The 24,672-nt window shown below is 41.8% G+C and overlaps 1 protein-coding gene and 1 long non-coding RNA gene across 2 annotated transcripts; one reads left to right on the forward strand and one right to left on the reverse strand.

Moving 5' to 3' along the window:
* Positions 1-4,949: 4,949 nt before the first annotated feature.
* Positions 4,950-13,461, reverse strand: LOC148642087 (uncharacterized). Its single transcript, XR_015929576.1, has 4 exons — positions 13,038-13,461; positions 11,153-11,259; positions 6,924-7,139; positions 4,950-6,496 (listed from the first exon to the last, which is right to left on the reverse strand). It is a non-coding gene; the product is annotated as an uncharacterized LOC148642087 (long non-coding RNA).
* A 6,411-nt stretch (positions 13,462-19,872) lies between these two features.
* On the forward strand, positions 19,873-21,745 carry LOC148642088 (transcription factor HES-2-like). The gene is made up of 4 exons (XM_088617185.1): positions 19,873-20,026; positions 20,151-20,246; positions 20,404-20,491; positions 20,864-21,745. The coding sequence occupies exons 1-4, from the start codon at positions 19,937-19,939 to the stop codon at positions 21,190-21,192; spliced, it is 603 nt and encodes a 200-aa protein (XP_088473311.1). The 5' UTR covers positions 19,873-19,936; the 3' UTR covers positions 21,193-21,745.
* Positions 21,746-24,672: the final 2,927 nt, after the last annotated feature.

Genomic DNA, 24,672 nt, shown 5'->3' on the forward strand with positions numbered 1-24,672 from the left:
ACTAACACCTCTTCCAGCGGCAACCTTAGCTTTCCTGGGAGATCTCCCATCCAGGTACTGACCAGACTCACACCTGCTGAGCTTCAGCGAGCTGCCAGTTGCAAGTTGCAGGGTGATATAGCTGCTGATGCATAATATTGATACAAGAAAGTTCAAGAGACGAATAAATTCAATCTTAACGGGGTTCACAAACGAGGACAGCAATGTCCCTGAGGTTTCCATAGTGGGGTTAATAAAAGTTTTTCCTGTCTCACCTTGGAATGAGCCCTTCATCCCTTGTTAATTGCGAGCCTGTATTGAATAGCTTATGCAACGCCCTGTCTCTTAACAGCTTGTGGCATAATGCGCAGCAAGCTATAAAACAGTTTGGTGCAAAAGAAGCACACCCTTAAAATGTATTCAACAAATAACAGCTGCAATTATTCAAATAAAATCCATAACTAAATATGGCATAAAATGCACAAATCACAAAACAAGCCAGATAACTCCATAACATTTTAAAATAGTATGTTAAATAATACCATCACTTGACTGCGATCAGCGGTCAATTTGAAGCAATTCTTCCGCACGGTCTAGTAGTCGATTTGCGGCGCGTTGGCAAACGAAAATGAAAATGAAGATTTCATGCTTTCACACTCACCTGCCAGCAGTCCGTGAACAGGGAAGCAATAGTGCCACCAACCGCAAAGGCGCCACATAGAACAGAAACTAGATTCAACACACTGGCCATTGCTGTGCAGGGGCGACTGGAACCGCGTTACACCGGGCAGGATCTACATCGGCAGCACCTTGTCCGCCTGTCTATATAAAATATTTAAGATGCACCAGTCTCCTAAGAAAGCAAAGTGATTTAAGCCGCCTGTGACCTGACTGACACTTGACATTCTCTTCACAGCAGGATTTTTTCCAGTACAGTTCTTTATCGAAAGGCAAAAGCAGAGACTTGCTTTTCAAAACGAAGCGTGAATACAGGCGTTTGTTTTTTATTTTCTCGCGGAGCAGCGGGCGAAGTTAAAATCATATTTATTTAAAACCATTTAAAGAAAAGGAATACAATTTAATGAAACGTTATATTAGAAACTTGCTCCTTAACAGATTAGTGTTTTGCGAAATGTCAGCCTGAACGAATTGAGGATATTGAACCCGGACTGCTGCCTAGAGGCTACAGCGGTTTCTAAGTGCGAAACAGGCTCGCCTTCGGCTGTAAAGCAACATAAGATTAGAATCGTGGGTGTGCAATAAGAGTATAACTGCAAATAGCCTGCATTTGTACTAAAATGCAATGTCAAATATTCCTAGTATATTTCTCCTATTAAAGTGGGTACTATCATTCAGTTTTGTTTAATTTTGTCAGCTCGTAATCGTGTTAAGCGTTATATCAAAGACTTTACCTCTTACTAAAATAACCTGTAAAATACCTATAGTTTTCTAAGGAAATCAATGCCATTATACAATTCTACAGTATAGCCACTTTTAGTTTTACCTTTATGTATAATCTTTATAATAAGTTACACCAACGCACAAAACTGCATTGAGGTTCGTGAGAACAAGTTTCAAAATTCGTTCACATTATTAAATCATGACCGTTAAAACTTATATAATATTTTGAACACCCAGGCGTAGACGCGGGGACAATTTCAAATAATCGGAGGAAAGCAAATAAAAAAATATTCAGGTGTGACGCAGATTCTCATTAGAGTGTCAATTCAATGTAAAACGATCGATGAAAAATAGGTCAGATGAAAAAAGATTTTCGCGGGGCATTAAATGCGCCTAAAGACGATGTCGTATTTGATCACTCCACTCTAGTCGTGTTGTTTCGTGGTACACCATGACACCGGCAGGTGGCGGACAAAGACAAACGAGTCGCAGGAATATCTCACGCGTGGTCTTATCGTTGTATGTGAAGTAGAAAATAACATCGTTTGCAGTGAAAAATCTCAATGTAATCCAGATCCTGGTCTTTCGGTTTTCTTTCGGTATCATTTTAGGTCCTCGTAATTGTTAATCGTTCATTATTTTAATAATTATGAAACATCACCAGCACGCTCATTGACTGGACTGATTCAATACTGAATAGTATAAAAATAATAAATATGTAATAACTAAGGCCTACCTGATGTTTATAATAAACTAAATTGTGTACCTCACCAAATGCCAACAAGAACATTTTAAACTTACGTTTTAGCTTTCAAGTGTAACCCTTATTCTGCTCCGTACTTTAATTGGAACATCAGCTTTGGAAGTGTCACCTTTAAAGGATGACTGTAAATGATAACACTGGTAAGACTATAACCAACGTCAAAGTTTCATATTCGTTATGTACTCTGTACTACACCGATTACAGGTCTCGGTTCACTCTTTGGGGTGATTCTCCCGAGGCTGGTGGTGTTTTATTCGTGCTCTGTTCCCTACGGGCTGAGGGATACGGATCTTCATTAGCCCTCCCGTCGAGCATGTGTCCGCTGCTCGTGTTCGGCACCGCCCGCGATCGCCTTATGACAACTCGACCCCTATTCTTCAGGGTTGATCAAAATCTATACAGAATCCCATTAAGGCGAGGCCGGGTCTGTTCAACACAGACGCGGAGATGAAGTGACTGCTGGTGCTCTTTCTGCTCGAGCGGGTTTTGACGGGGCCGCGGAGGGGGGGGGGGTGTCCCGCGACATCTGGGCTGGCTCGTGCCTGGCGCGTGCACGGTGTCGCCTGCCTCCACAATATGCTCATTCATTCCAGCCGAAATCCACACCACGCTGACAGAGCGGGGAGCCGTGGGAACGCAGTTACACCCGCTTTCGCAGTCACGTCTTGGGCGCTACTATTGTGTGCGAAGAACCCTTTCTTAGTGACGCAGTATGCAGTAGGGGCACAATTCATTTCTTGCCGAGAACAAAAAAAATCAAGGATTTTTCTCATTGGCTTATTTTAAATCAAAACACCAGGATGACCTTTATAGCCATTGGACCCGTTTGTAACACGTAACTGAAATCTATTTTATGAAGCGCTGTTGCACCCCCCCGGTCAGTTGCTTGTTTGCATTCACGTATATACAGTGCATGATCTTAAGATCAGTTTATTCTGAGAGGGTCTGCGCATATCTAAATAAATAAAGGCACCGAACTTTCATAGCAGGAGAAAAAAACAAACAGGCGCCACTTTTTAACGATAACTCCCAAACTGTTTTTTTGGGGGTGATATCACCACCACGCGTCAGAAGCGTGTCGGTTATTCAAATGAACCCCTGTCATATTCAAATTTCATTAGACAGTTGCAGTTTTGTCGTAAACATCTGCTGCAGAGAATTCGAATCCAAAATAATGTATACCCCGTTCGGGAGCTGTTGTCTTTTTACACAAAGGGTACAACAGAAGCCAGAATATGGAACATGATTTTGATATCAGAAGGACAGTAATATTTTGTATATAGAAAATACAAGAATATATTCCAAAGTAGAATGTTTTATTTCCAATCTTGTACTTTTTCTCTGACCCAGTACGAGTTCTGCCAAGGGCTCAGTAGGCTGTAACGACCGGCTGCTGTCCAGGGCTCTGTCCGAGGTGCTGAAATCGGTCTCCGCGACACACAAGCAGCGTCGAACACATAATGTACTTGATCCCAGTTTGGGGGATGATATCTTGATGGGTAACGCTTTTTACGTTTTGGAGTGGATTTTAAAACTTTAATACACACACACACAGTAAAATTAAATAAGGCAAGAAGAAAATAAAACTGACGACCCAGCGTTGAGCTGGTTTAGATCTGGACGCGCTTCTACAAATCGGCGCGGGGGTGAACAGTGACTTCATCTGCGCTGTTTCATACTGATTCTTGTTTGATTATGATTAAAAGTGTGTTTGCAGACACCGGTGTCTCGGGAGCAGCGTTAGCACATCGCGGGTGACGCCGGTCGCCGTCTTCGGGTTGGCGAAATTCCTCCACTGTCGCTCGTGCCTTCGCACGCGCCCGCCCCATCTGTTGCGTCTTCAGCGGCGGTCGCGTGCCGTTGATTAGTGCCAGCCGGGTGAGCAGCCGGCCTCCGGCCCCCGCAGGACCCCGGGAAATACCCCGTTGCTTTTACAACACCAGGTGTTTCATTTCGTGTTGTATCAGTTTCATGTTCTATACGGCAGTATGTCACATATTTCATACAACTCTTTGCGTGTGTGAATTATTCAAGCCCACAGCACCTTATTACTTTAAAAAATGCCTCCTACCAAGTTTTGATATGCAAGTCAAAATGTACAGTACATTCCATGTTTAAAAACGCGATTTATTGAATGTTTTATATGAAGCGGTTTTCGTCATAAGCGAACCCAAAGGGTGTGTGTGTACCGTACACATGCTGACGTACAGCACTCACCTGGAATCCTTCTGCGCCTGGAGCTCTGTTACACAACAGAGCAGGTGGAGGAGTGAGAACACAGCATTTTTATCTCAGGGGAAATGTCAACCCGATCAGATTGGGGAGGCCCAGGGTGGAAACCGTGCTTATACCCCCTACTCTTAGAGACAGCGTGTGGGACCCTAAATGACAAAGTAGTCATGACCTCTGTTTGACATCCCAATCACAAAATCGTATAGCACAGTGTCCCCACTCGCCACACAAGGACATCGGACATTGGTTTGGAAGATCTGATCCACGGGGAAGATCGCCACCTGCTGGTCCAGCAACACCACTTAAAGTAGTAAGCAGAGTTTGCTTCGAGTCTCAGTGCTGAACTGACCCAGCCCGTTTACCCTCTGTGGCCTGAACAGATCAGGCTTCAAGATGGAGAAGATACCGTTCATAGTATCGACAATCACTGTTTCATTTCCTCCCATTCTCGAAACACAGTTGGACTATTTCTGAGTTACACTGAGTAATGGAAGACAGGAATAGAATACATGTAGGATTATCTTATAGAACTGACAAAGTGTCATCGGAAAAAAGAAAACACAGACAGTGCACGTCAACGTAAAGTGGTTCGTCCTGCAAAAGTTTTATAACAAACGTCTTTTTCACTTTATACACAAAGACGCTTTGTAGCCTCTGTAGTTCTGTAGTTGCTTTCAGATTGACTCCGCTTGTGTATGGTCATCAAAGCCTGATTAATTAAGGTCGTGCTGACGTTTCAACCTGATGGTTCTTCTTGAAAGGCATTAGAAACGTATCAGTTTGAGGAAAAATAACCTTACAACTTTTAAAACATAAATCCCTCTGCATGTACGAACAACAATGAACAGATCGTTATTTATTGTGTTTAAAATACATTTCCCCCCCATTAGCATTACCGAGAAAGGCTGTTTTACATACACCATCGGCACTCTGTTATCTGTTCATATTTTTGTTAAGGAGTGTGTGGAAGGCAACGGGGGTCCTTAGAGCTGGTAACTGCCGCGCTTCAAACCGTTAAAAAGTGTCTGAAGGCAACACAAGATCCCAATGCCTCCAATGTTTAGGACCACACAAGACTGACCACTACCATTCACTCGCATTTCTGACGTATTTAACAATGAAAATACTGTATACCGCTGATTTCAGTCTACGTTGGTTGAAGCTTCACCTTTTGTGATTGGTTTACTGTATATTACAGTTGCCACCTGTTAACTGGTCTTCGTCCTCTCCAACAAATCATGACAGGAACTTGTTTGTTTTTTCAACGCACCACTGACATTTCCATTGTGAGTAACAGTGTCAGCTATTCTCATATACAGTATGTTCCGGCGGCAGCACAATAAAGTTATGGAGAGGAAAACCCGCGGTTACGCATAGAGACAAACATGAAGTCACAGAGGGCACGTTTTCATCAGATGAAGCGGGAACGGCTGCTTCTGTCAAGACGCTTCTTCATTTCACATTGAAATTTCTTCAAGTTATATTGTAAAAAAAAATCGCATCTTGAAATTTAAAACGTTATTTTCATAGAAAATGGAGATCTCCACAAGTCAAAATGTATAAATCCACGGAATATGAATACAGGTAGGTATTATTGTGCACTTACCATTGAGAACGTGGGCGAAACAGTGGCTTGGACACAATGACCTGACTTGAGCCCTGATGTCCCCATCAGGCAATCGGACATTAGCGCTCTAATGTCCTCCTATCTTAAATCCATAGTATCATTATACAATCACCCAGTCCATTCTTTATCGAGACGTACACGTCCCTCCTTCTGCACATACAAATGCTGTGTGCTCCCTTATAACCGTGACTCTGCGACCACTTATTTAGTCGTGCTTTTTATATGTGTTATATGCTACGTGTATTCTAATTTTTGTTTCTCAAAGTGACACATTTGTGAGCCCATGGATATGGGGTATAAGTCGATAAAGAAAATAAATAACGATTTGATACCGGTACACCAATATCCACCCCATTCTTTTGCGCAGGTCGTCTGGAATACCTCTGCACTCCACCACGAGCCCGGAATCTGACACGGGCTGCGTGCGCGTGCCACTTTCCTTCATGAGGTTCGGATTCATCGTCTCCAGATGGGATCCGCTCACCTGCACGGCCCTGATGACAAGAGTTCAAGGTCACAGATGACTTACTCTTTTTCTTTCAGCTCCGGTGCACGGATGTTAGAGACTAGAACGATTAAGAAATAATACAATCATGCAGAATACGAGCAGAAAGTTTCTGTGAATCACGACTTTTTCGAACCACTCCAAACGGTACCTCACACCTATTAAACATTAATAGCGTATAAAATGATGGAATGAGATTTTACATAAATGAGTAAGATAGTATACATTAAAAGTCAGCAAAGATAGAATAAATAAGACATTTACTTCAATATTGTTCGCATAAAAAATAGATTTAGCTACAATTTGTAAATCTTTGTGAACTAAACTAAGTAGCGCAGTTAAAATAGCTTCAACATGAACAGTATATGTACAGGATGCAAGTGCATTATAATTTAAAAAACACTAAATGAACATACTGTACATCACCAAAGCCTGGGCGATCTTGTCCTCGCGTCTCGCCTCGAGGTCTTGCCAGCGCGCGACGCTGCTCGGGTCAGTTCTGTCGCCTCCTGCTCGCGCTGCGCCCTTTTTCACCCAGAGCGCCGCGCGCGGGCAGGGGGGCGGGGGGAGCGAGAACGCCAGGACTTGCAGGGAAGCCTAATCCGACCACCCCTCCGTGCAAAACACGAAGCCTGCAATAAAGCATCCATCATAATATTGAAAAATAAAAAAAAACCACTCGCTCGTGTTTCCTTGTGGGGAACTGAAAACAGACCCCTATCAGATTTACAACACGCTCCTCTGCTGTTTCACTCTGTGAATGTTGCCCCTTTTGCCTCTTGGAAATCTTGCATGAGCAGGTTGATAATAATAAAGTAATACAAAAAAATTTTGAGATTTTGAGATTGCTCAGTCTTAACAACCTATTTCGCGTAGTAAAAAGTAAATCACCGAGAATGGATCAAATTCCACCTCCGTCTATCCAAACACACTCGTTTACCACTATAAAAAACCATTGCTTACAGCTACAAAGAAACCAACACGTTCTATAAGCAATTTGCATTTGTTTCCACTGCTTTTCTTACACGTCCACCACTCAACAACCCTGCTGAGGACGTCTGCGCGCTTGCAGCTTTCTGTTAACTGCGCCTGCAGTTGAAAAAGTTTTTGTCGAGACTATCAAATGAAACCCACCACGAAACGAGTGCGTCGCTTTCCAGATGCATTTTTAAGGCCCGCTGACTTAGAGGTCGCGATTTTCAAAATGTTAGTTGCATAATTTAGCGAAGGAGGGGGGGCCATCTGTTCTTTTGTTCCGGCGGCTCGTGCCGCTCTCGTGCGTCCTATCTGCTCACAAAAGCGCGCTCGGGGACAGGCTGCCCAAGAGCCACGAGACACCGCAGTTTTTGAAAGACGCGCCACTGAGCCCCCTGATCCAATGACAGCCCCGCCGCCCAGAGCCCTGCCCGCTACACAGCAGCTCCTCGCTCGGAGCTCGTTTCTATCTTCTCCGATTTCACCTCTAATCTGTCTTTTTCAACTATTAAACCCAGGCAAAAAAAAAAAGAGGAACAAGGAGCCATATGCACTGTAAGATATAACGGAATACTTTGGTGACAAGCTAACCCTGTGATATGAAAACCCAACTGAACATGACGCCTTGGAGACTTGGGTGGACAGGGGTGTGGGGGTTGGGATGGGACCTGGGGGGAGGGGAGAGACGGGGGGCTCGTGTATGCGTTATACAGGACGCCATACAAACCTTTTTATGATTTGGTCAAAACTCCCCTTTGTTCCTAAAGTTGCAGGACCAGATGTGAAACTCATTCAGCTTGGTTTTTGGCTTGGGTATTGTAATTCTGACAGATTGGGGTTTTTTTTTCTTCTCGTCCAGGTTTTCATCGAGTCCTGGGAATGTCATTGGTTTAGTCCGCTGACGTGCGCAGTTAAGGATCTGCGATCTTTACTTCTATGAGGCCACAATAGCAAAACACTCGCTGTTTAGAAAAAACTGGACGAAAATGGGTCACATTAAAGCTTTTGCGTATGTAAGGGGAGCCTGTCCTTCGAGACGCGCAGGGCTGGAACAAAGGAAACCAACACTCCTTCTGGATACACGGAATAATACTCTTTCATGACACTTTAAAGATACAGTAAGCTTACGAGCTTACGAGTAGCGTTGCAAATTTGGCTGTATAATTTTTCTCTTTTCTATACACGATGCATGATTAATGAATAACCATCATCACTGACCATAATATAGCCTTAGAGTAAACACATTTCTTGTTTTAAGGCCATGAACAAAAAGAACAACGATAATTATAATAATAGTAATAATTATAGCTAAAAACGAGATGAAGCCATTTGGTCGATGTCGCCCGTTGGTAGTTAGTAACTATAATGATCCAAGGGCATCATCAGCTTCAACATGGCTGGGTAGCTTGTTCCAGATCCCCACTACCCTTTGTGTAAGAAGTGCCTCATGCTCTCGGGTCTAACTGCGCTTTACAGTTTCTAATTGTGTTTCCTGGTTTGTCACTCACTGATCATTCTTCACTGGTCATTTTCTTGCGTGTTAACTCATTTATATTTCGTAATACTTTAGGAGCTTCCTTTTCATATGAATTCAAATGTTTTATAGGAAATATTACGAGTAAAAGATGCCGTATTTTTAATGGATACGATTGACACCATATCCCTGGACGCTCGAGGGATTCTGATGTGCATGCATAAAGCAGCAGAAAGAGCGATTCTGCAGACAATCATTTCGCTATTATTCCTTCATGAATTGCAATGGGGTCTTGAAGAGACCATCTGGGCCTCCGTGTATTTGGCTCGTGCCGTGCTCGTGTCTTGCAGGAGGCAGACACCGCGACCGCGAGCCTCTCTCCACTGGGATTCATTAACCCAGCTCCACAAATTCAAAAGACGCGCCCTGAGCGTTGGCGCTGGGGGTAAAGAGGGAGGCGAGACTCAAACGTGTTCGATAAAACCCAAAAGAGATTAAAAAAATTATACACTGCAGAAAAAGAATACATTCTAGAAACGGCGGGACGCGTTCTTATACTGTATACATATGCTGTTAACGTCATAACCTCCAGACGAAAAATAACAATATATCAGGCAAACAAGCCGAAAATTTAGCCACGAAGCAAAGGGCTGAAAAGAGACGCAACACATCTCTTAGCGAATAAACCTGCAGAAAGGAAAAAACTCGGACGAGGTGTGGAGTAGCCTACCACAAAGAAGACGTTTCTTAGACCACTAGCACTCCTACGCCTTTGAAGACCTTAAAATTCTTAATTATTTTAGACACGGAATCGGAGCAGTATCTCCTTGTCTTGCTTCCAGCATTCGAGTGTTCAGGTACCGGTCCACAACACACACTTTATCTGCGGAAGCGATGGACAGGAGTTGCAGTAAACATACTTTGCGGTAACTTAACGTCTGTTATTTTGTTCCTCTTTTTCGCACTACCGCTTGAAATATCGTTTGTCATTTAGGTTAAGAGCTTCCGGACACACTGTATATCCTAGGATTCAGACCCTTTCGATGGAGTCCCATTTTGTGAAAGGAAACATTTTTCTAAACTTAGTATTTTATTCAAAGCTTGACTGTTGAAACTGAAGACTTCTAAGGGTAACATAGGGTACCCTAAAAGTCTGCAAAAACTAACAAGAAAAAAACGGAATATGCAGAATTCTTGATTATTTAAACAAAGTAACTCAATATTTTGTTGTGGAAGCATTTTTCACAGCAGCAGGCCTCACTGGGTAAGTATCTTCCACCTTTACACACTAGCCAGGTGCAATTGTTCCAACTCACGGACATTCACTTTCTTATTCTTAAGCAGCTCCAGTGTAGCTGAAACTTGAATTTTCACCCCCCCACATGATGCTGCACCACCACTGCTTGGCTGTAGGGATGGTGCAGACTGGAAGATGTGCTCCGTTGGGTCTATACCAAAGGTAACACTTCACATTTAGACCAAAAAGTTCTAACTGGGTCTCATCTGACTTAGAGCGCCCTTTAACCTCATGTTTGCAGGATCACTCAACACCTGGGATTCGAGATGCTCTGCCACTCTGCCATACAGACCAGCTTTGTGCGTTGACCTGGGCATTTCTGTCTGACACACATTCTCACCCATCTCAGCCATCGAGCTCTGCAGCTCTTTCTCAAAGTTAGCACTGGCCTCACAGTGGTCTTCCTCACCACACTCCTCCTGGTCCAGCTGCTCAGTTTGGGGAGACAGCCTGATCAAAGGAAAGTGCCGAGGTGGTATGATACACCTTCCGTTTCTTGACTGTGCTCACAGAGATAATCACACTTCTGCTTACCTGTGCTATTCAAAGACCTTACCCCTCACTTGCTTTGAAAGCTCCTTATATCTTAGTGGTGGAGTCTTTGTTTGACATTGGCTACCTGCCTAAGGAACCTCATACAGACAGGCGGTTTTACTGCGACATAACAAGAACCACTATTGTTGCACACAAGCAGAAGCCACTCAATTAACTGTGTGGCTCGTTGAGGTAATTGGTACACCTACATAGTGTAATTTGGGTTTGCCACAGCACAGGGTTTGGATACTTATGCTATCATGACTTTGCCAATTTTTCTTTCCTAAATAATAATTATCTCTTGACTTCTGCCTTTTTTCTTTTAATGCTACAAGGAAGACAAGGAAGAAGAAGATGCTACTAACCAGTCGGACGGGACAGCTTTGCTCCTTCAGCGGTGTGTACAGTGTAACGTGAAAGGACAAAGGTCGTGGGTCTAGGAGTCGCAGTAACTGAGTAAAATCAAGTTCGCCTAAAATGAAAAAAAAAAAACACAAACAAACTGACTATTCCAGTTCAAAACGGAGGCAATAAAAACAGACTCGTCGAGTTCATGTCTGATCTGATGTTTCCGTCTTCTTGCTCGTATTTGGACTTTATAAGGCCGTATTTGTTAAATGAGTACAATTAAATTTTGGTCGTGGATCATTCGCAGGCTTGTTTTAAAGAAAGTCAAAGTGATTGAAAACCTCCTATGTAGACGGGTAAGTTTATGTGAAAAGTTTTTCACTTTCATTATACTGTAGGTGCGGAGTGGATCAGGACACAGACTGAATCGAGACTAAAAGTCCCAGCTCAACAGACAGAACTGCGCGCATCTATTGTCCTCGGTGCGTAATGGGCGATAGCACATGAAAAACTAACATGCTGCCGCAGTTATTCAGTTAGGTAAGAAATGTATTAGTCTTTCATCAACCCCTTGTGAGAATCCAGCTTCTCTCACTTGAAATCAGGTGGGGTAGTTGTATGTATTCTACATTCACGGTCAGTTTGGCACTTTTCAGAACGTTCCGACTGGCTCAGCAGAGCCTCGTAAATTAGTGACTCAGATATAACTATGGCATTATAGTTAATATATGTAAACATGCATTATTTATTCAGAGTCGTCCTGAGCCCACATCACGACGGTCAAAACAACAGCAGGTCATTAGGTTTTTCTAGCGCCTTTGGTAGTTACTCTTACATTCGAATATACTACAGACATACTACAGGTATACATACATTATTAATGTAAAATGATATGAACCTTAAGAAATATGTAACCATCACCCAATTTGAATACATTGGTAATATGAATACGGTTTCCTTTTAAAATGAATTTTTCAGAACGTCTAAACTACATTCGGTGGGATAGGCATTGAAGTGAAGTAATACATTGAAGGATTTTGGTTTTGATTTGATTTTTTCTTTTCACCTGGATAACTCGTGATTAAGAACACACGATCGCGGGTCCCCGCCCTCAGACCCGAGGCGCGGCGCTGGTTAGGAAGATCCTATACTGGATACACAAGCAGTCCTGTCAAAGAAGGGAAGGACTGGTCTTGTGACTATGTGCTGATTGTACTTCCCTTACCTGATTACAGTTCCTCGGTAAATAATATGTATAATTGACTTCTTTAGTTTGAGTCCGTTATGAACTTCAGTAAAATAACCACAGATTACTCAAAGTAACAATGCGTGAATGCACATTTCTTGAAAATGCTTTTTCTCGTTTCCTGTACATCGAGACAGTCTTTTTATGTAAGAAAATGAATAATATTTCAGGTTTGTCTACAAATAAACCGTGTAGCATTTTCTAGCTACACGTTTTTCGCAACATACAGACCGATCGAGACAAGGAATGAATACATTCACCAGCGCAGATTTCCAGTGTGAAGTTAATGATTCCAGCGACATCAGTCAGAAAGGGGGCCCATCTGTCATGCGACAGGGGCTCGTGCCAGTCTCGTGTCTCTAATTAAAGAGTCTTTCAAGCTAAATTATTCGCGCAAACGTTACCTCTTCTGAAGCACATCAGCAGCGATTTTTAAAAGAAAAGATTTTGGAGCGCTCATACCTGCTATCAGAATTTTAATACCCATAAGGTGACACATTTTAATAAGTGTATTCGATTTCCCAGAACAACTACAGTTCTGCACTCTACGGAAATTCCAATTTTCGATTTGTGAAACGATTTGGAAAGTTCCACGCCCTGAAAGTAATATTATAATATTTGCATTTTCGTAGCGGAGCTCTAGAAAAGAAACTAACCCGGTGCCGTTCTTCTTAAATGGCCGTTTTCATTCTGGTTGACGGTGCTGACTCTCTCGGAGATGTTGAGAGTCTCCCATCTGGCCCCGCTCCTGTTGGCTCGTGCCGGCACGAACAGAGTGCATTAATTATTAATTCACGTTAGAAACCGCTGCTTGCTACCACAAACTAAACCTTCTAAAATTACAAAGTCACATAAAGCGAAGACGAGGCGCAAAACGACCCGCCTCCCATACAAACACACAGCTCACACCAACATGACCTGTGAATCCTCAGCACAAATAAAAAAAAGTCTTAAAACAACATAAAAACTAACAAACAACTTCTTTCTTATGAAATTACTGTTTCAATGTCGGTGCTGAGGGTAAAAGCAGTAGCAGGACGCTTGCTGGTGTGTGCAGCTGTCTCAATCCGTGAGTCTCCAGCCCCACCCTGCCGTTTACGTCATACTCGCCCCTGGTTGCAAAGTGTAAAAACAATGTATTTCCTCTTTGTTGTGCTCGTACTTTTGGCAGATGTTTTATTGAAACGGCGTTGGTTTTGGCTTGGGAAGCCATTGTTCTTAATTTTGAACAGATAGGCTCCAGACCTTCAGCATGTGGGAATAATGGTATGTGTGCTCACATTGGACGACTGTACACTTCTCCACTATGCTTAAATCAACTCAAGAATTAATGCTTGAGGACGCGTCTTTAACAAAAGTCCTTACTCGTTTGATAGCTTGCTGCACCTATACAGTCATACACAATCACAGAAGAAGAAACAGGTTTAAGCAACTAATATTGGTTTGTGGTTATTATGAATATACAGTATGTTTCCGCCTCATTTAACCGAATAAAAATCTTTGTTACTAAAAAAGAGTTCCCTGTACCAAGGGTATTTAATAATGTGTAATGAAAACACATGCAAATACTGTATATAAAACTTCAGAACACAGGATGGAGTTTAATATAAGAGAATATACTTTAGATAGATAGATACTTTATTGATCCTGTGAGGGAAATTGCAGTGCAACAGCAGCTTAACACACACAACACAGCCACAGTGTAACGAATTATATAATAATAGTACAATACATACAATACAATACAAGAGTTACTCACAGTCCGGACACACAAAGAACAAAGAACAAACTAGAACAGAAGTAAGTCATGTCTTGGTATTTTAATGGAGTGTAAGTCCTGAATCACAAAAGGCAAAAATGGGTAGTTAAAACTAGAGCATTTATAAAGAATAATGATAAAATCAGCAAATGAATTAAGATCAGTAAGGATTTTACTGCATTGCGCAGAACAGTATAAGATGACAGATTTTCTTACTGCTTGAATAAAGCAAACAGTTTTCAATAGACACCATAAGGCTCAACGTTATTTCAGAGATATAGGAGTTACAGGTAAAAAAATGAAATATGTGTTACTCACGCCTGGCTTGTTTCCCCATATTCTGAGGTGCATTTCTGAAAGCATACAATAAGAGAAAAAGAGGAGCATGTTTCTGAGACTGGTTATCGACATTGGAAACACTGGTATCAATTGCCAGATTTTTCATTCATATTCAAAACAACTTTAAACTCCAAAATACTTTACCAATGGCCAAAAAAAAAAGCTTCCAGTAGGCATGGGATCTATAGTTTTGAACACAATACTATATTTTCATGTCTGGAACATTTTGCAGCACTTTCTGTTTCTATCTGACTTAATACCTGAACAGGTGAATAGATACCTCTAAGGATATAAACACTTACACAGATCTGCAGAGAATTTCGATGTTTTGGCTTGAGAAGGGGTCATCTGGAGAGCAAACAGGAATAAAAACTGAAGAATCTAAGATAGGCTGTAAAAGAGAAGAACACATTTTCTATGAAGCTATTTGAGCCAAGGACCTTACACAGACATTCCCTAAAAAAGCCATGGTATTGGCCACCACCTGATCTGCTTGTAATCACCAATGTGGCTGCATCTCCTTGTTCCAGACTCCCACAGCCATGTGTAAAAAGTGCCTTGTGTTCTTGTTCTTAAATACATTCCCCAGCATTTTTCACTTGCAGTGATCTGGTTTGTACTTCACCATTGATTCTGCAGATGTTCAACTACTTCACTTTTACAGTGGTATTTAGGGTTTTCAATGCCTGAATCATAGACACTTTATAGGCACACAGAACACTTGTTCTTCTCAAATATATTATATCAGAGAATCATTTTTCTTCAATTCTGATTTAAATTATTCACTTTTAACTATATATCTAACATCCTAGGTGTATTTTTTGTGACTTTCACTAGAGGAGAAAAAGTATTTTGAATTCTCCAATTACAGAACAACAACATGTCCTTTAGACTTTAATATCTCACTGGAGTCCTACAACCTAAGGTATTCTAATGTAACATTCAGTATGACATGACAGCAGATTAAAATTGTGCACACACAATTACACAATATACAACCAGCTTCTATCATGAGTCAAGGGTGAAAAAGGAAGGTCCAGCATCACTGAAATACTGAAAGGGTCCAAAAGCATATTTTAGGGACAATACTATTCTCAAGGTCAGAATAACAAGAAATACACTTTAATAATCAGAAGTACTCTTTAATAATCAAAACTCAAACCATACTAGAAATTGTGCACCCAGGATTTAAGCATTTTCAGTTTAATGACCGAGAGGGTAAATTGCTTCCAGTATGGACAAGTATTTGTGTGAAAGACAAACAGGAACAGAAATAATAAAATAGGTTTGGTTTTATACACTTGCCTTGTGCAGTGCTCGCCCAACCCCATTATTAATCAGTTCTGATGTACTGCTGCTTGTTTGACCTGTTTAAAATGCGCTGTGCACGGAGTGATTCACCATGCGATCTGCCAAATAAGACGATATAAGTCAATTGTATAAATATGAGTAAAAGAACTGTTGAGCAGCCTAAGACCCTCAATAGTGCTGGGGAGGAAAAAACAAAACCTGCCCCTATTGACTTCGTCCAGTCCACAAATCTAGGTCAGACGTAATCGTGCATGTGAACTTAGCCAATATCATACCGATTTCAGCGTACCTTTTGGCTTGGGAAGCTATCTCTTTCGTCTTGCTGATATAGGTTAGCATCCGTGATCTCCTCATCTCTGAAAAAAAACACAAATTTAATTGGCATGTGGTCTGAACTTTGAAAGTAACGAGCCTTTCTTGACACCCCACCAGAAACGTAAATGAATTCGTACGCACGACATTCTTACCCAGTCTGTCTTCCAAAGCCTCTTAAGAGTTTTTAATCTATACTCTATACTTTTAATCTATACAGAAAATCCCATTTACGACCTTTGAAGAACTGAAATATTAGTGTTTTTCCCCTTCGTGCGCTCAAATAATCACGTGGCATAACTCTTAGTTTTTGCGTTCTGGCAGACTTTCCAGCGGCACAAGACATTCGACACGATATATCATATCATTCCCGTTAGGAGCTGTTGTTTTGTATAGATGTGAATTTGAAAACAAAATCGGACATGTGGTTGCAAACACATCTTTGCAATTATCACGCTATTAAGCACACTGTCTGGCCTTTCACTCTTGAAGACACATTCGTGCCTATTTTCTTCATCCTCTGCATGGTAGCATTTAACCCAGTGACCAGCATGGATATAAGTCAATTTTACTACCATGCACGAATGAGATTTCTCTTACGATACCGCAGAATATATTTACCTTTGGACATTCAGACTCACGTGATCCGACGTTCTTTCTGCTTCAGTGTTCTACAGAGAACTGGCTTGCTGGTTTTGAGAAAAAGTAATCAAAAGTTGTATAAGATACAACTACAAGGCAAATAACTTACAGTATACCACAGCACCGCCCTGTCAAATGTGGGATTCTTGCAGCCGCCAGCTAACAAGACCCTGAAATGGGAATTGGAAACTCCACCAGTGTTGAATTTTACGCGTCGCTGAACCTGGACAGGCGGCCCCATCTGCACGCCGAAATGCCGGCTCGTGCCGGTCTCATGTCGTTTTCCTAATTAATGCAATAAGGTCCGAAGTATGACCTCCGCGGCATAATGAAAAAACAACAACAACAACAACAACAACAACGTATAATATTATTATTTTATTGTCGTTAGGGTACATAGCCTTTACAGCAAGCGCGAGCATAAATTTAAAAAAAGTTGTTATTCGCATTTGGGTCTTGATTTAATAGCAGAATGTCCTTTCCCCCTTATTCTGACGGTATTAGCTGATTGAAGTATAATTCTATTCTCTAGCTTGTTATGCTGTACTGCTAAAGGCTCCTGTCACATTTTCTATTGCTAAATTTCTATTTAGGAAACATACCTACTGCATTGAATCGTATGGTTTCGTAATGAACGATTACTATTCCATTATTTCTCCAGTACCACTCAAACTAATGCAAGCAGTCCCGTTTCACTGAAAATGACTGCAGAACAGACCTTCCAATGTGGCCTACATCGAATAGAAAGCAAACGATACGATTCGTGGCTGCGTCTTCAGCTTTTTTAAAAAATAATGTTTCGCCCTGTCTCGTTTTATTTCCCGAAACGTCAACTACACTCCTCGTCAACAAAAAAAAACGAAAACTAATTCTGGTCTACCAACCGAGCAAAAACAAAACACCCAACAGAGCGAGGGTCCGTCCTCAAGGTTAAGAGAAATCTAAGTACCATCCCCCACCCTTAAATACCAAACCTTGTAATTCCCTCCGATGTATCCCAACCCCTTGAACAAAAGATTCTTGTCTATTCAGTTTACACAGATGGGGTACCCACGCCAAATTTGTTTAAAAGACAAAGGGAATTCTAACCGAAATCTTGATGTGAAAAACTTCGGGTACCCCAGTGCACGGCTATCTGGAGTTGCAGCGGCTGCTAATTGAAGGTCCCGCGGGGGATGAAGGCGCGTGCAGTTTGCTTGATATCGGTTTCACTCGTCTGCTTTGTTCCTAAGAAGCGGCTGCTAAGACGACGGAGCCCACAGCATCGAGCTGTTTCTCCACCAGAAAGAAGCAAAAACCCTTGAATACTCAAATCTCACATTTACCGCCCATCTAAAGTTCTTGTTCACTAACGTCTTATTGCATGCCATTTTTTAAAAAAAATCTACATCTTAAATTTGAATTTGAGAAATATTGAATGTATTACTGGGATGCCGAAGATGCTTTCAGGTCTAGCTGATTAAACCATTTCGATATCCATGGACGTTTCCTTCATTTTAGTAACAGATTGGTGAGGCACAGCGTGCTCTTTCAGCTTGGGAAGCCGCTGAGAGGAATACATCGGTGGGTAACAGATCAGTGTGTTCAGAAGGGAAGATGTGAGCGTGCAGCTGGATAAACAATGTAAATCTAGCTTGAACGCTAAATCCTCGTCTTATTCCCCTTCGGTAAAAAGGATAAACAAAAAGTTAATATCTGATCAATTCTCTCAGGAAGCAGTAATTAAAATAAGAGCCAGACGGAAAATTAAAAAAAAAAACTATCCCTATAAGGTACACAGACACCCCCCTGACACAGCTAAAGAAGAGGTGTACAGATGGGATACTGACGCCGAATATTCTCTTAACAAAATTAAGCCAAACAGAACCTGCATTACAAAAAATATAAGGCAAATGACGAAACAACTCGCGGAGCTGGCGATACGCGCCCATCTGGCGCTGCTGGCTCGTGCCTGACGCGTGAGCCTCCGCTGAGCTCTTCCACAGCCCGAGCACGGTGCTGCGTTACTGTACGTCGAGCTATACTATACCTAAACCTATATTATATATAAACAGCAATCAACATCATTTTGATCATTCCCAAACTAATATTTTATTGCTCTTCGTTGAATTGCTTTTATCTTGAAATCACTGAAACGTACTGTGTACGTTTTCAAGATCTCGGGGTTTCTGAGTTACATTGAGGGGCACTTACACGGTCACCGATTTCAGGATATTGTTTGCACAATATTACTTTTCACTTTTGGAAAATATAAAGAAAGAAATGCTTGTTGAGGCAAGTTCACCATTCCCCTCCTGACTCGCTTTGGTGAACCCCTCCCCCGCTGTTTCAATATCGCATAGGTGCACGTTTGTGCTTTCACAGACCTGCGACAAATACATAAATACAGTCGACGGGGATTTGAGGAGCAGATGTTGTCCCTGTATAGCGTGGCTTGGGAAGCTGCTTCATAATTTAAATAGATATTTTTTTAGAATAGGGGGAACCCATACCCTCACCCCCAGTCTTACCCCTCCTACCATTGTATCCCTCCCCCCCCACCCCCAGTCCCATCAGTTACTACATTTGACACAAATCAATCATATGCATTAAAATACAACAATTTGTATATTGTTTTACGTTTTAATAAAGGGTGAACTCCTTAAACAGCTGAATAATATCTGTGGCCACTGTTAATTTCAGAATTTCATTGCACGGGTAACCTAACCTTCAGCAGGATTTTAAACTGCTTTTATAGCGTGCAAACTACTTCGCAAATAAAATCAAACGCTTGAATTCAAAGGTCGCATTTCGTGTCATTGCATGAAGAAATTAAAAATAAGGGGGGCTAAATCTAATTCATTGCTGATAATGCAATGCACAAAATGCTGATATATGTGATGTGTTTGATAATAAGTAGGCTTGGGGAAATGCAGATATACTGTATAAATGTTTAATTTCTTATAAGTCTATGTTGCGAATGTTTGAATGCCAACAGTGGTGGTACGCTCAGTGCCCCCACGAGACAGATGGTTATCTTAATGAATACAGTGCGCTGGCTGTTCTCTGGAGCGCTTTCAGCGTCTCCATTATTGCACAATAGCTGGTGGGCGTTCCTCAGCCGCCCAGATTGTGCATAAATACCGAGGGCCGCGACTCGGAAAAGCATTTCACATCAGAGACTCCTTGAGAGAGCACCTAGCCACGAGAACCATGACTCCTCACATCAGCTCCTCAGCCATGCCGGCTCACTCGGTAAAACTAACGGTCGCCAAGAGAAAGGAAGCCAGCGAGCTCAGAAAGGTAAAAACGCATTTAATGCACCGTGGTTTATTCAATCCAATTTAGTTTCTGTTTGCTCTTTTCGTGTGAGATTTTCATCCGTGGAATCAAATGTTAATCTCTAAATGTCTTTTTTCCCCCCCAGACTCTAAAGCCTTTGATGGAAAAGAGAAGACGTGCACGTATCAATGAAAGCCTCATCCAACTGAAGACCCTCATCCTGCCTTTAATCGGGAAAGATGTAAGTTTCTGTACAAATAATAACTTTTGTATTAAATTTACTGGGGAAAACAAGATAACCTATGAAGTCAGATGAACGACTATTACTCCAAAAACATGCAGAACCACTTCTTTATCTTTGAGAAATCTCTAACCACTTTCTCATGATTCCTTTGCAGAATTCCCGGTACTCCAAGCTGGAGAAAGCTGATATCCTGGAAATGACCGTGAGGTTTCTCAGAGATCTACCCAGCACCCCAGTTCAAAGTGAGTATCTGTCTTCACCTGTTGCCTTTTCCGACACACCATCTCTTGAAATCGCAATAGTCATGTCTTGCAGAACATGTGGTTTAAATCCATTCTTCTGTAATATCCCTTTGTAGATCCGTCTTTTCCTTTTATGAAAATTACTGTACAAAGCAGCCCATTGTTTTAGACGTTAGATAAAAGAAAGGTGATCTATTTGCAATAATCAAAACGTCCCATATAAGATAGATTGTAATACCTGTATGGCGGTTATCTTTAGGTTTCGTATCAGTAAGAGAATTTTTACGAAATATATAAATCCCTCGATATATGTGTCTCCTGTGGTAAGAAAAACAAACAGAATAATTAATGGAAATAATTCTTCTCTCCTAGGCCCATCAGACGGCTACAGAGAGGGTTACAAAGCGTGCCTTCACCGTGTATCCAGCCTGCTCCCCAAAACCGACCTCCTGGACAAGGACACGTGCCAGCGCCTGAATGAATACATCCAGCGGTCCATCGAGGCAGCAGCACCAGCGGGGCCGGCCTGTCTGAACTGCAGCGGACCGAACTCCCGAGCCTTCCCCCGGAGAGATCAAAGCGTCCTGCGCCTCAACCCCACGGGCGGCTCCAGACCCGAGTCAAACAGCAACGGTCCTTTACTAGACCGGCGGCAGCCAGTCCCGCAGGCCCCGAGTGCCAACATGTGGAGGCCGTGGTAGCCTCCAAAACAAAATGGGCAAAAACGTGTGCGTCTTGTTGTTTGTCAAATATTTATACGTTGAACCTTACTTTAAACATGTAAATATAATGCGCGTGGTGGAGATTCATTGTAAAGTTCATCTGTACAAATGTGTGACGAATTACCGCCATTTGAACGACGTTTTATTTGTGTTGCAGTTTACTGACTATGGAACGTTTTGGCCGTTGGAAATGTATAATTCGCGGTCAATTTTTCAAACCGGTTTTAGAAAGGTTTGGAAAACTGGTAAATTCTGCGAAATATTAATATTTAGTCCTCTTGGGGGTTAAATGAATGTGGGTTGTATAAAAAACACACCCTTGTAAAACCCAAAGGGTTATTCTGCGTATGTGTTGGGCACAGATGTTTTAAATGTGCTGGGCCTGTTATTCTTCAGGCGCTGTAATTTCAGTCTGTTCTGTTTAAGAAGGGGGTTGGTTTTGGGGGAGTACAAATAATATTTATTGTGACATAGACGCGAAATCCCCAAGCTTTCAGGAAATTTCAATAAAATGTGCTATCTTTGGGAAAAATGTGGTTGCCTTTCTTTCTGTTTCGCGCTCATAGCTGTCCTATTTGATGTGCCATGTTGCCCAGCAGCTTTGAATTGAGGTAAAAAGCGGGACGTTTTGTGAAAATAGGTAGGAATTGATCAAATACTTAGAAACATAAGTATATACTTGAATCTGGTATTAAGCAAACAAGCGAGATCTTATTTTTGCTCTTTCCATTTTTTCCAACAATGTTAAGTATTCATTTAGATCAACAAAAATACGAAAAAAAAACAAACAAACGATGACACACCCGTTATATGTACTGACTCGTGCTCAGCCGCCAGTGCGGTAATTTATTGTATAATTGAAGGGTTTTCCATCCCTAAGGAAAGATGGAAAAGGATTAAGGCCTTTAGTGACACTCAGAGCTACAGTGCTTTTTGTATGGAGCCTTAGAAATTTACATAAAGCTTGAATACAAACCAGCTCGGGATGAATACAATCAGAATCTGACAATGCTTATTCAATTTAGCGAAGCAAAACTGATGGCAACAATACAAGCTTACAAAGTCGGCTACAGCCCACAAGGCTTGGAAGATCTACAGGCGACGTCTACTACATTTTCAATTTAAGAATTGTTTGAGTGTGTCATTTAGATGCGCTAACGCTTCCAAATAATCTGAGGGATTTCATGACACACTCTTCATAGTGCTCAGCTGAGCGGACACACTGTAGGCCCTAGCTGCTGAAGTACCTGTAGGCAAAGCTACATCAGTCCTGGACAATAACATGCCACAGAGCCTCCAGTATCGCAGCGGGTCGGATGCGACACGTTAGATCTCTCCGGTTGAGGTACAGTATGCGCTTGATTTGTGCTTCATAGGAAAACGCATTTCTCGTTTTCTGATAAATCCAATGTGTTCCTCAGCCTTGGACAAGCAGTCATTTGGAATTTCTGAAAAATGCAGGATTCGTTTCGTTAAATGTTCAAACGCGGTACTATACTCTGCACGCCCGCAACAAGAGCACGCACACACCTGACAGCAGAAAGCTGGGTTCCCCTTCAAGGAGTTAAATCTCTCAGGCCATTTGTAACACCAAGACAAGTCGCATCATTGCATCATTTTGCGGTTGTTGGCACGCAGAGCCGACTTGTGCCTCCCTCGCAGCCGAAACCTGCGGACTGTCTAGACTTGCTACAGTGCATCGGGGCTCTCCCGCCTACCAGCAATTTTGAGTTGACGAAGCAGTTTCGGTGAGCGTTTCCCAGGCGCGCCATGAGGCGAGAGCCGGCCATGAATCACTGCGCAGCGCTCGCTCCAGTCAAGGAGCGTGGGAAAGTGATCACAGCAGCCTGGTGCTGGCACGTTCGCGTGCTACAGGGCTGTAGCACAAGAGTTCAAGGAGAAGGGCGTCTATTTACATCGTGTGACTTCGGAGGAGAACATTCCTGTTAAAGCCTTCACTTCAAACAGTTACCGCCTGCGTCTATTACCTGTGTACGCACTTGCACAGAATTAAAAGGGCTAACATAATTGTATTACCAGATAATCTAAATCGTGGATGTTTTTTTATTTGGCTTGAATAAATGCAAAGTAGACAACATTTTGCTGTATTTTGTCAGCTTCAGATAATCGCAGCTGCAATCCGACTTTTCGCGCACGTGGTTGTTGTTTTCGGAGATATAGAAATTACTGTAGGTTATATATCTCTAAAGACTTGGATTTAGAGAGATAAAATCAAGAAAAACGTGGTTTAAAAGATTAAATTGGGCTTTCTTTGTATGTTTTCACGAAAGAAACATGCTTGTTCGAGCGACTGCCGTTCATCACACATGCTGAACGTTTACATATATTTCTATTTTCCTCAACTAAATAACCAGTTCTGATTAAAAGCTGATATAATAAGATATAATGTTAAGAAAAAACACACACATTAATTTCTAATGGGTTACTATCGGGTGCATTTCAAATCCCTACGAGTTAGTTGTTCAAACAAGTTCAAGGGAGGGCATTCAGTAATCATTATCTGCGCAATTAAATAAAACATCTTTCAAAGGAGAAACCACAAAACCATAAAGAAACGTCTGACAACGTGAAACAATGCATTTGATCTGACGAGGGTGAGCACAAGCCCGTTTAAAGCCAGTTAAAAAACTCGCTGGGGTAGGGTTGAGAACGCTAACACAACATACGCAATGGGTACGCAGAAATCGTCTTATTATTATTAAGATCAACAACCTTTTGTAAAATAATAACAAAGGAGCGACAGGACCAGCGCAAAACAACAAGAACAGTGGCAAAGTCAGATAGTTCCCGAGACACGTGACGAAACCACTGTTTGCCCAGTGGCGCCGCTCTCGTGCGCCTTTTTACGCACAGAAAATTGTGTTGCAAGTTTATGTCCTGCGTTATTGTTGTTTTATTGAGTTATGCAGTTTAACATATTTTGAATGATACAGAATCTACACACTGACACAGAGAATTCAGTTTGACTCAAAAATATTTTAAACTGCTTAAACTTGATAGAACAACAGTAACACAGGACATAAGCTCGCGTTAACTGTACGTTACAGTGTCTTTTAGCAAAACCGAGTCTTAAGCTCACTTGGGGAGGAAAACAAATAATTTACTCAATGATCAGGAAACATTCGCTTTTATGCTGACATTTCTTCCAGTATTGGCCGTGGATATGCCACATAATACATGTTTTGTTCCAGAAAACTCTCTCTCACCCCAATTCGTATATTATTGTGCACGGGTTCGATTGGGGAACTGGGTCAGCGTGCGAATTGCAAAGCAACAAGTATGGGCTGGTCATAATCACTTAAAAAGTAGTGGTCTCTTCCAGAGTGCAATTACTGTATGCTCTGTACGTTCGTAAAGCATTATTATAAAGCATTTTTCGTATCCGGGATGCTAATAAATGTTGTGTTCTTGATCAGTAAGAGCGAAAGCTCGGGGAGT

The sequence above is a fragment of the Lepisosteus platostomus genome, chromosome 23 (genome assembly GCF_059453375.1).
Source record: "Lepisosteus platostomus isolate fLepPlt1 chromosome 23, fLepPlt1.hap1, whole genome shotgun sequence".
Lineage (NCBI taxonomy): Eukaryota > Metazoa > Chordata > Actinopteri > Semionotiformes > Lepisosteidae > Lepisosteus > Lepisosteus platostomus.